The sequence below is a fragment of the Raphanus sativus genome, chromosome 6 (assembly GCF_000801105.2).
Source record: "Raphanus sativus cultivar WK10039 chromosome 6, ASM80110v3, whole genome shotgun sequence".
NCBI lineage: Eukaryota > Viridiplantae > Streptophyta > Magnoliopsida > Brassicales > Brassicaceae > Raphanus > Raphanus sativus.
The window spans coordinates 23,947,681-23,960,066 of record NC_079516.1 but is presented as its reverse complement, the minus strand read 5'-3'; the positions used below and the strand labels follow the sequence as shown (position 1 = coordinate 23,960,066).

The window sequence follows — 12,386 nt, the reverse complement described above, 5'->3', positions numbered from 1 at the left end:
GGGAACAAAAAAGTAGAGTCAAATGGCGCACCTGCGGGGATAGGAATACAGAGTTTTACCATGCCTTGACAAAACAAAGACGAGTCCAAAATAGGATAATTGGTTTACATAAGGAGGATGGAACGTGGGTCAATTCAGAAGAGGGCATTGAGAGAGTGGCTGTAAACTATTTCAATGATTTATTTCGCACCTCCTCTCCATCAGGTATTGAAAGTTTTCTGGAGGAAGTACCGACTTCGGTTACGGAGGACCAGAACAATAGACTGATAGCTAAGGCTACTGAGGAAGAAGTACGGGCAGCACTTTTTATGATGCACCCGGAGAAAGCGCCGGGACCAGATGGAATGACAGCATTGTTCTATCAACAATCCTGGTCAGTAATTAAGGGTGATGTGGTTTGTATGGTTAACGAGTTTTTGCGAACTGGGGTTTTTGATGGTAGATTGAATTTGACAAATATTTGTCTAATTCCAAAGACAGCGAGACCGAATAGAATGACAGAACTTAGACCCATCAGTTTGTGTAACGTAGGGTATAAGATCATATCTAAGGTGTTATGCCAGCGGCTCAAAGTAATACTACCAAATTTGATTTCGGAAACACAATCGGCTTTTGTCTCTGGGAGGTTGATATCAGATAATATTCTCATTGCACAGGAAATGTTTCATGGGCTGCGAACTAATAAGTCATGTCAGGGAAAATTTCTAGGAATCAAGACGGATATGAGTAAGGCATATGATCGAGTTGAATGGAGTTTCCTCCAACGGATTCTATTAAAAATGGGGTTCTCGGAAGTCTGGGTTGCGCTGATGATGCAATGTATTTCCTCAGTTAGTTACAAGGTCTTACTAAATGGACAGCCTAAAGGGCATATAATCCCAGAACGAGGGTTACGACAAGGGGACCCTTTATCACCGTACCTTTTTATTTTATGTACTGAAGCGCTTATTGCAAACATTAAAAAGGAGGAGAGGGGAAAGAGGTTAACGGGTTTAAAGGTAGCCCGGGCTAGCCCGGCAATTTCTCATTTACTTTTTGCGGACGACAGCCTTTTCTTTTGTAAAGCGACAGCGCAGGAGTGCGGAGTAATTCTTAAGTTACTTAAGGATTATGAGAGGGCATCAGGTCAACAAATTAATTTTGTGAAATCATCGATCCAGTTTGGCCATAAGGTTCCAGCAGAGGATAGAGTGGTTATTCATGACTTATTAGGTATTACCACTTTAGGTGGTATGGGGAATTATCTGGGCATTCCCGAGAGCCTAGGAGGGTCAAAAATTCAGATCTTTGGTTTTTTAAATGAAAATGTAAATAAGAAGGTTAATAGTTGGACAGTTCGGTTTCTCACACGAGGTGGTAAAGAGGTTTTAATTAAATCAGTCTCCTCGGCTATGCAAACACATGTTATGTCATGTTTTAGACTTCCGAAGGGGGTTACGAAAAAAATAACGAGCACCACAGCACATTTCTGGTGGGGGGGGAGCGGTAACAAAAAAGGTATTCATTGGTTTTCATGGGATAAAATGTGCACACATAAAGAAGAAGGTGGGTTGAGCTTCAGAGATCTTCAAAATTTCAATACGGCTTTATTGGCAAAACAACTATGGCGACTGATAGATAAGCCAGACTGTTTATTTTCAAGGGTGTTTAAAGGAAGGTATTTCCGTAACTCTCATCCATTGGATGAACACAGATCTTATTCTTCCTCTTATGGGTGGAGAAGTATCTGTTCAGCTAGATCTCTGGTTAAAAAAGGGCTAATCAAAAGAGTTGGAACCGGACAATCGATTTCTGTTTGGAACGATCCCTGGATCCCAGCTCCTCGCCCGAGATCAGCACAACAAAAAAACTCTGTTCAATTTTTAAATCCATCTTTAAAGGTGGAGGATCTCATCAATCCACTAGACAAGTCTTGGAATGTAAATCTGCTCAATGCATATATACATCCGGACGATGTAAAGATCATTAGAGGTATGGCATTTAGCCGAAACCAACGGCCTGATACATATGGATGGGCGTTTACAGAATCTGGGAAATATTCGGTCAAATCGGGATTTCGAACGGAAACCATATATCCAGATAGAGAGGCAAGGCCAACACCTTTCGGCCCAAATATAAAACCATTATTGGCTTTCTCCTGGAAATTAAAGTGCTCTCCAAAATTGCGGCACTTTATTTGGCAAATATTATCCGGAACTTTACCGGTGTTCAAAAATTTAAAGACACGAGGAATTGATTGTGATCTGAGATGTAATATTTGTGGAGCTGAGGAAGAAACGGTGCATCATGTTCTTTTCGAATGTCCACCAGCTCTACAAACATGGGCCTTATCAAGGATCCCGTCTCCACCGGGAGTTTTTCCCTCAACATCAGTTTTTACAAGTTTAGATTACTTATTTTGGCGGCTACCGAAAGAAGTGGACTCAAACTATTTCCCTTGGATTATGTGGTATATTTGGAAAAATAGGAATAGTAAAATCTACACAAATAGGAATGGGAACCCCCAGGAGATTCTGCGGATAGCGGATCTCGAGGAAACACTATGGACAGAGGCACAATTATTGATACAGGACACTCATGGAAATGTTCAGTCACCTACCGATTGGCAAACTTTGGGATCAACCAGGGTATGTTATATCGATGGATCTTGGAAGGAACAAGATGTATTTACGGGACAGGGGTGGTATTGCCGAACGACAGACTCAGAGGACAAGATGATGGGGGCAATGAATCTCCGACGTAGCCTATCTCCTTTACACGCAGAATGTGAAGCGCTGATTTGGGCAATGGAGTGCATGAAGACCCTGCAGTTCTCAGATGTGGTTTTTGCGACGGATTGTTCTCAATTGGTGAAGATGGTGTCCTCACCCGAAGAATGGCCAGCATTTACTACGCATATGGAGGAATTTCGCAGAAGTAAGACTTTCTTCCCTAATTTCAAGATCCGACATATCCCAAGGGCGCAAAACATAATGGCGGACAAGCTTGCTCATGGGGCAAAGATTTCACCATCAGCTATGTTATATGTCGACTCGATCCCTCCGGTTTGGCTTTCTGAACCGGTGGAATCACGATAGAGTAGTTTATTGTTGTCAAAAAAAAAAAAAAAAAAAATATTTCTTTTCGAATTTTTAAGAACTTTTAGAGAATTCTACCAATAAAATTGTTCTTAGGTTTAAACCTGAAAATTTGTCTCATTTTCTATAAATAATTTTTCAAAACTATAGAACCAGAAAAACTCTTGAACTCAAACATTTACCTCCAAGTCAAAGTTTGTTTTATAAATTATACTAGATGATTTTTTGTGCAATGCACATAAATAATTTTCAATAATATTTCTTTTATAAAAAGTTTTATATAAAATAAAATGAAAAATTATTAATGTTTAAAGATTGATCCACTGATCATTAAAAGTTATAAAAAAATATTTTTCTTTATTTTTTTTGGTTTCAATATAATATTTTCTAACACACATTTATCACCAAAATCTATCTTCAAACATCTCATGGTGGATTGCTCAACCTTATAGAAGGTGGGATTCACCAAAGATTGCCATCCGCCATGTATTCATACAATCTTCTCGACCTTTTCAAAATCAGTTTGATTCGGTGTAGTTTTCAGAGAAAATAGTCAGTTTAATCTCTCTATCCTCGTCAAAAAAGAATCTAAAGTTTTTTTCGTATCTTTAAATTCGTCAATGAAAACATTGACATTTTCTTTCTCAAAGCTTCTACAAGATATATGATGAATCCACAGAGTAAATCCTTCCCACAAAAGTGGACTATATATGTAGGAACTTTTTTCACTTCAACGAGAACAACTGATATTTATAAAAATAATAAGAACAAAAAACAAAATTACACAATACTGAAACAAACGAATAAAGAAGAATTGCAGAGTCGAGATGGTTAATCACTTTCTTTAAATCTTTAAACGCCCCATAGTTTGACGGTTTTATAGCGCTCAGATCCTTAAGATATAATTGCAGCATTGCTTCTGTTTGCGATCACCGAAAACATAATCTATCGAACCTAATTTTGTGTTGTACTCTCAGACATAAAAAAATACTACATAAGTATTCTAAGTGGGAGAGAGTTATATATATATATATATATATATATATGTCTGAATCTATATTCTAAGGAGGTAATGAGCACTTGACTTTTATAGCCAATGCTAACATAACTCATACATAGGTTTCTTAGTAGTCATGAGTCATAAAGAGAGAACTAAACTAATGATAATATATTAGTTGGAATTCAATCCCACTTTACGTTAGAGTTTTAATTTTGTACTTACAAAATTCAACTCATTAATTTTATCATAAGTGGTAATTAAAGAGGTATATTGTTGTTGACTATTCAACAAAGGCAAAATGAAACTGGATCATTTGCCATATTCTCTAAGTCCACAGCTCGGACCAAGAATCTCTGTATCCAATATAGCATAGTATATTCAGGGTTTACAAACCTTCTTATAATTCTCCATTATATATACAAGTGAACATTCATTTGTATTTTCAATGTGTGACAAATTATATTTGTTTTATTTTATATTTTATAATCAATCCACTTGGACCTTCATTTCTCAATCAAACTAACTTCGATTTTGACATACGAATACACTATGTACATAGTATCAAACATTTGGTTATTCCGACGAATACACTATGTACATAGTATCAAACATTTCTGTTGCTATTGTTAGATTCGTGAGACTCTAAAACATCAAATGCTGACTAAAATGATAAAAATACTAGTTTCTGTATGCATGGCCAAAGTTTCTCTCTTTAAAAGAGATTTTGTCTTTTAATAAAAAAGTTGATTGGATGAGATACTATTTCGTAAAATTTTGATTTTTTAATTAAAACTATCTTAGTTTTGTATTTATAAAATATATTTAGTTCTAAAAGACATAGTTAATTCATTATAGTAAGTTGATGCGTAAATTTTCTTGTATACGCAATTATATTATTCAAAAATTTTAACGATAATAATATATATGATTTACATATTTTGATTTTTATATTTTATTTTAGAAATCTTAGCAAAAACCAAAAGTTTTATCATCAACATTATATGTCATAATAAAAATGGTACGTCAACTTTTTTATTAAACTATAGGATGATTGGTTGGGATGTAGCAAATGGTTTTATCTTTAATAATCGAAAAAGAATCCCGCATTACTTTTTGCAAATGCAACAAGCGTAGAAGATAACTGTGAGGTTATAATGAAACCTTTCTTCCGAGAAAAAGAAACCTCTCTCCATCTTTCTTCCATTCTTAGTTGTCTTTCTAATTTCTTCCAGCTTCTTGTTATAATTTATTTCCAAAATGGTTTCAAATGTATTACAGACATCTTCTACGGTTTCTCCGTGCATAGTCAACTTTTTAAACCCTCAATTTTTGTTTTCTTTCTTAACTGACTTCTTGACTAGCAAAGTATATCTAAGAATGTAAAAACATTTTATAGTTTGAAACATTAAATATTGCCTAAAACATCTTATATTTTAAAATAGATGGAGTAATTATTTATACATCCAATAAATATATATATGAGAAACTCAATAATTGAGTGAAACATGGACTATATATTTACGCAATGCACAATTATTGTTCTTCATACTATACAACTTCAGTTAGACTATTTTATTTATATTGCTATTGTTAGATTAACTCTACTGAGACTCCAAACATGAAAAAACTGACTACAATGATAAGAATACTGTTTTTTTCTATGGAGAGCTAAAAATTTTCTCTTTCTAAAAGAGTCATTATCTTTTAATAAATCGAGTTGATTGACTGGGATATTGTTTCATAAAGTTTTGAATTTCTAGCTAAAATTATCTTAGTTTGTATTTGAAAAATGTTGTTAATTCTTTATTACGTTGATGCAAAAAATTTCTTATACTTGCAATAATATAATTTTAAAATTTTAACTATAATAATGTATATGATTTATGGTATCTACTCAATTGTCATATCTCATTTTAGGAATCTTAAAAAATAAAGAATTTATCATTAATATTATATATGTCATTATAAAAATGATATGTCACATTTTTACTAAACTACGATATATTTATTCTGTGAGAAATAAAATGGTGATGATGTGTAATCAAATTTTTTTAGAAGTTCGTATATGTAAAAGAAATATAACAGAATTTAATCTCTTTTATCGGATCAGTTTTTACTTTGGGGGAAACATCATCAAATTGACTTTGTTATTATTTTATACGTATTTTATATCAATTCCTACAAATAAAATAGACTTTTTGAGGTTCCAGGCAGCGTCCACATCATCGAATTTTTTTTTAAAGAGGACACATGATGTTATTACTAAAAACAAATAAAAGTTAAATATACAATATAAGGAAAACTAAATAATAAATAAATATACAATAGAATCAATAGAAATATTATATTAAACATCTATTGTAGTATTGACATATTTATGTGGTGAAATCAAGTTAAATATGGTAAAATACAGAAGTCAAAAAATTATATATAATTTAACTTAATATATAATATATTTTCGAAATTAACATAAATTTTTTTTTTTAAAATATAATAATTAACTTAAAAATGCAAGATATCTAAACAATTAAAACTATATAAATTTAGAATGCATGATTTTTAAAGTTTAGGTTATATGCTATTGAAAATATTCAAAAATATGATTGAAGACACATAGGATTTTAAAACAACTAATCATAATATGATAAATCATTATTTTAGTTTAATATTTTTAAAAATGTCAATATTCCAAAAATTTGTTTGTTTCGAAATAAAATGGAAATCAATATCAAATAAGGAAAGCTAACAAAACTAAAAATTAACTGAATATATAATAAATTTTCGAAAACTAAAAAATGCAATTTTTTTGACAATTATAATGATAAAAATTTAAAACAGGTAATTTCAATTTTTATTATATGCTATTTAAAATATTCACAAATAATAAATAATATATATAAGTTGATGTCATAAATTACTGAAAATGTCCACGTATTATTTTTATTCACCAAAAATATGCCAATTATTTTTTCATTTTTTATTTCTAATTAATTTTAATATTACCAAAATGTTCATTTTAAAATAAAATATAAATCAATATGACAATTTAAACTTAAAAATTTTAAAAAACATTATATATAAGTTACTTAATGTTAAACTATTTTTTTGTAAATTAACATAAAATAATTAAAAATTATAATTTTTAAATAAATAATGAAAGATTTGAAAAAATGAAATAGAAATCAATGTCTGATAAGGTAGGTTAACAAAAATAAATCGTTATATAAATTAACTTAATATTTATAATATTATTGAAATTTAACATAGAAATAAAAAAATCAAGATTTTAAAACAGTTATAACTATATAGATTGAAAACATGTGATTTCAAATTTTAGGTTATATGCTTTGACAATATTCACAAATAACACATATATATATATATAAGTTGATGTTATAAATAATTGAGAATGTTCACATATTATTTTGAAATAAATATAACCAATAAGGATAATTTTAAATAAAACTTGGAAAACTTATAAATATGTAAATTCAAAACAAGTGATTTTAAAATTTAGGTTATATGATACTGAAAATAACAAATAACATATACTATATACAAGTTGATGCATTTTTAAAATTTATGTTATATGCTATTGAAATATCCACAAATAGCATATACTATATATAAGTTAACTCTATAAATCATTGAATGTCAACATATTGTTTACTAAATAAACTAAATGTTTGAAAGATAAACGTAAATTAATTAACAAATATTAATCTTAAAAATAAAAGAATTTCAAATAAAAATAAAATATGAATTGAAAGTACATATGATTTCAAAATTGAAACTATTTAAATAGTTTTCTGATATTTTTATATTTAAAAATATCAAATTAAGATATTTGTAAATTCTATATGAACACATTCAAAATAAAATGAATCTATAATAAGTTAAAGACAAAATCCTTCATCAAATATTTAACTTGATATGTAATATAATGTTTTAAATTCCACATAAATTTTTAACTGACCAAAAAATTAAGTTTTCAAAAATTCATGTATGTAAAATTAAAATAAATAAAAAACTACAAATATATAATCAAAAAAATGTTAAAATTATCTTAAAATTTAGATTTATTTTTCTATTAACTTATTAAAAATTTAATATAAGAGATTTAACAAGAAAAAACAAAAATATAATAGACAAATTTCAAATTTAACATTAAATTTATATTAAAGCTACAACTATTAGTTAAATGTTTATGTTAAAAATAATATAGAAACTAAATTAGAGCAAACTTTAAAAAAATAATTCTATTTTTGATTTGTTATCTGATTTGTAAAATAATAGACAATTTTGACGTGATAAAAATATAAAAATTAGTTTATTTTTAATCTAAGTATAAATTAAACATTTTAAATATATTTAAATTATTTATATATTTGTGTATTCGTCCGTAGGACGGGTTTATAACCCTAGTACTATTAAATTAAAACTGGAGAATTTTTTAAGGGTAAATAAGTTTCTAATTTCGTGAAGAAAAAAAGAAAAGAAAAGAAGACGTTGTGCCGTTTGATGAGTAAGTGCAGATGACATGTAGTTGTGGTGTAGAAAGCATATTCGGAAAGACTTGGTTAGATAAATGAAACTAGAATCAATCTCTTACCGCATTTAACTCACAAAAGTGATTGATTTCGTCTTCTTCAACCTTTGCGATCTTCAGCTCTTCTCACGCCACAAAACCCCTTCAAATTCACATCGTTCTGATCTTGAATTCGATTGGAAGTAGCTATACTATTAAAAAAATGGCGTATGTGGACCACGCGTTCTCGATATCGGACGAGGACCTAATGATCGGGACTTCGTACACGGTGAGTAATCGGCCGCCGGTGAAGGAGATCTCGCTGGCGGTGTCTCTCCTCTTGTTCGGAATCTTGGGAATCGTCTCCGGTTTCTTCATGGCCTACAACCGAGTCGGCGGCGATCGAGGCCACGGTACGAGATTTGTTTCTACTTTTTAGCTGGTGTCAAGACGTTTTTTGCTTTGCTTGATCAAAACAAAATATAGCTTAGATTGGAGGAGATACTGTGAGTGATCGATCTCGTAGTATCCTGCTTCTTGCTTGCTTGTGTATAGGCTTTGCTCGTTTAACCTAATGTGAGAGGAGGCTGCATCATGGTTTCATTGATCAGATGATTTAGCTTAGCGCCTAGTGTTTTGTTTTTTTTTTTTATTAGTGAAACACTCTCGCTCTCAAAATGGTTATTTTGATCTCTGATGATGAGTGTCCACTGGTTAGGTAGCTTTAGAAAGAACTTTCATATGATGATTCTAAGCTTTTAGTTGAAATATCAAGAAAATGTATTCATTTGATCTCATCTTGATTGCTTCTAATTAACTAAGTTTGTTTATTTTCGAGTACCTCTGTTGCGCTTTGTTATATATACTGAATCATCTTCGAGAACCCCTGTATGTTTTGCGATGTATACTGATCTTCTCTGCGTTGCCTGAAACCTCTTTTGGTTGCATTTTTTACACATCTCTTTACTGCTATATTAAACAAAGCATGTGCATCAGATTCTTAGTTTAGTAAACTAGATTTTTCCCTTACCATTGCAAGAAGCAATCACTTGTTTATCATTTACTCATCAGTAAGATGTAACGTGTTCTTGGCTTCTTTTTCACTTCTCTCTCAATTAAACAAAACCACTGGAGATGTGTAAACCATATATATGGGTTGTAATACTACCTTTTTCCCATTTCAACTATTTTTTTCTCCGTACAAGTGAATATTCAAGACTCATTCCTCTCTTTTTCTTTCTTTGTTGTTGTATGGATTGATGGTGGTGACACAGGGATTTTCTTCATTGTTCTGGGTTGTCTTCTGTTTATCCCGGGCTTTTACTATACACGGATTGCATACTACGCATACAAAGGATACAAAGGCTTCTCCTTCTCAAACATACCCTCCGTTTAACACGAACGCCTATGTCTCTTCTTTCTTACTCAATGTATAGTACTAGTAGTAGTAGTAGTAGTAGTAGGTGGTGGTTGTTTCTGATGGATGGCAGGTTTTTAATGACTTCTTCTCTTTAGTGTGATATTTGTTTACATGACTTGAATGATCGATCCGTGTTTGATATGTAATCTCTCTTTGTCCGTCTTAGAAAAACCATGAAATGCAAAACAACAACTATAGCTTTAGTTGATGATACATAATTTCGTTTAAACAAATTAGAGGAATTAGTAAAGACACTTCCAAATTTCAAACGTATATTTGTCATGGACCAGTCCTGGACGTTTGAGTCCTCGTGGTTGCTCATTTACTTGCACAACAGCTTGTGTAACATATAGACTTCCAGCCTGCAAAGAAGTTTTAGTTGATGAAAATAGGGCTACAAATGCAATAGGGTTCATTTAAACAAATGGGCCAAAACAATCTGCCACCCCCTCTGAGGAAAATCAAGCCGTTTTACCTTTGAAACTAACAAACTGTGTCGTTTTTAGTGTTCCAAAACAGCGCGTTGTTTGGCAACTTCGATAAGAAACAATATTTCTTCATTTACATGTTTAAAACCCTAATTTTGGACACAGGTGGTATCTCTTAAACCCACCTCCGATTTTGGTTTGACAGACAATAAATCGGAAGGAGGAAGAAGATGGTTTGGTTTCAATGCGAGGACTGTGGAGCGAGTCTGAAGAAGCCAAAGCTCCCGACTCACTTCAGGACATGCCGTGCCTCAAGGGTCTCCTCCATCTTTCTTTTCTTTATCTCTGTGATGATTGATTGATTTTTATCTTCTGTTAAATCTCTTAGCTTTTTTTTTGTGTTGTTGCTAATAATCAAATAGTTATCGTGCATCGACTGTGGAGAAACGTTTGGACAAGACAGTGTACAAGGACATAACCAGTGCATTACCGAAGCTGTAAGTAGTTCAAAAACCATTTGTACCAATCTACTGTTTAACAAGTTGACTTGGGTTATATAGGTTATTGGCTAATGTCTTCTAATAAGAGATTGTTTTTCTTTTCTTGTGTATTTTAGGAGAAGTATGGTCCAAAAGGGCAGTCAAAGGCATCCAATGGCACACCTGCAAAGCCCAAAGACAACTCTAAGCAGCAGCCAGACTTTGATATAAACGTTGGCTTGTCAAATCGGTATCCATGGTTTTGTAGGTACTCACTTCTTTCTACCTTCCTTAAAGGCTCTTCTTCTACATTGTTTAGGACTTGTATACTTTTGATTTGATAAGAGTTTATGTAGACTTGTTTGTTAAGAATGTTTTGTTGTTTCTGCGAGTTATCTTCATGATGACATGTTTTGGAGTAGTTATTTACCTATATTTGGTTGCAGCTTATGTAACACAAAGGCTACTAGCCAGCAGACTTTACTTGCCCATGCTGATGGGAAGAAACACCGAGGAAAAGCAAGAAGCTTCCATGCTAAACAACAAGGATCGGAAACCCCTGTGGAAGTGGATGCAACAGAGAATGCTTCTAATGGTGTTACGGAAGAGAAGAAAGAAGATTTACCTGTCTCCTCGGGTGCTGTGAATGGAGACTCTCAAGTTGATAAGAAGAGAAAGCTGGAGACTTTGGGTGAAAACAACGGAGAAGTTGTTCAAACCGAAGGAAGTGAAGTGAAGAAAGCAAAGAAGCAGGAGGGCCGTGAGAAGAAAATCAATTGGAAGAAGTTGATCACTTCGGCTTTGAAATCTGTTAGTATCTCTATCAAACTCATTGATACTCTCGTTGACTACATAGTGTAACACATGTATGAATCTGGTATTTGATACAGAAGGAAGATAAAACTTTGAAGATGAAGAAATTGAAGAAGCTCGTTCTGGAATCTCTTGTGGGTTCAGGCATAACTCTAGACAAATCCGACCTCAGTGAGGAGGTAGAGCAAAAGGTCAGCCAATCTCATCCTGCCTATTTTTAAGATACAACGATCTCTTTCTTCCATTTGAAAGATTTTCACTTTTAAGAGTCTCTTTTGGTGTTTTCTTTCTTTACAGGTGAACTCGAGCTCCAGATTCACTGTTGATGGCAAGTACGTGAAACTTGTGGCTAAAGATTGAATCGGATTCTTGAGACAAGCAACAGTAACATGTCCCTGACTCAGAATCGGATTTCATTTTTGCCTTGTGATTCATTAGCATTATTGTCTGTACCAAGTTTTGGATTCTCATTATGGTTAAACCCTGAAACAGTTCTGAAGCTGTGACTATTTTATTCTGAGTTAGACTTATGATGAACAAGTGTGGTAGAAGTATAAAGATCATGATCTCATCACACCTTTACTTAAATATATAAATGGTATTTTGCTTCAAGGAGATGAATTCCTTCTGATAATAAGAGC

At 32.2% G+C, this 12,386-nt stretch overlaps 2 protein-coding genes across 2 annotated transcripts; both read left to right on the top strand.

Moving 5' to 3' along the window:
- The first annotated feature begins 8,678 nt into the window (after positions 1 to 8,678).
- LOC108809123 (uncharacterized) lies at positions 8,679 to 10,185 on the top strand. The gene is made up of 2 exons (XM_018581256.2): positions 8,679 to 9,018; positions 9,880 to 10,185. The coding sequence occupies exons 1-2, from the start codon at positions 8,829 to 8,831 to the stop codon at positions 9,999 to 10,001; spliced, it is 312 nt and encodes a 103-aa protein (XP_018436758.1). The 5' UTR covers positions 8,679 to 8,828; the 3' UTR covers positions 10,002 to 10,185.
- A 410-nt stretch (positions 10,186 to 10,595) lies between these two features.
- Positions 10,596 to 12,275, top strand: LOC108812732 (UBP1-associated proteins 1C). Its single transcript, XM_018585071.2, has 6 exons — positions 10,596 to 10,770; positions 10,876 to 10,950; positions 11,070 to 11,200; positions 11,379 to 11,742; positions 11,823 to 11,936; positions 12,043 to 12,275. Exons 1-6 carry the CDS (start codon positions 10,684 to 10,686, stop codon positions 12,103 to 12,105), a joined length of 834 nt encoding a protein of 277 aa, XP_018440573.1. The 5' UTR covers positions 10,596 to 10,683; the 3' UTR covers positions 12,106 to 12,275.
- Positions 12,276 to 12,386: the final 111 nt, after the last annotated feature.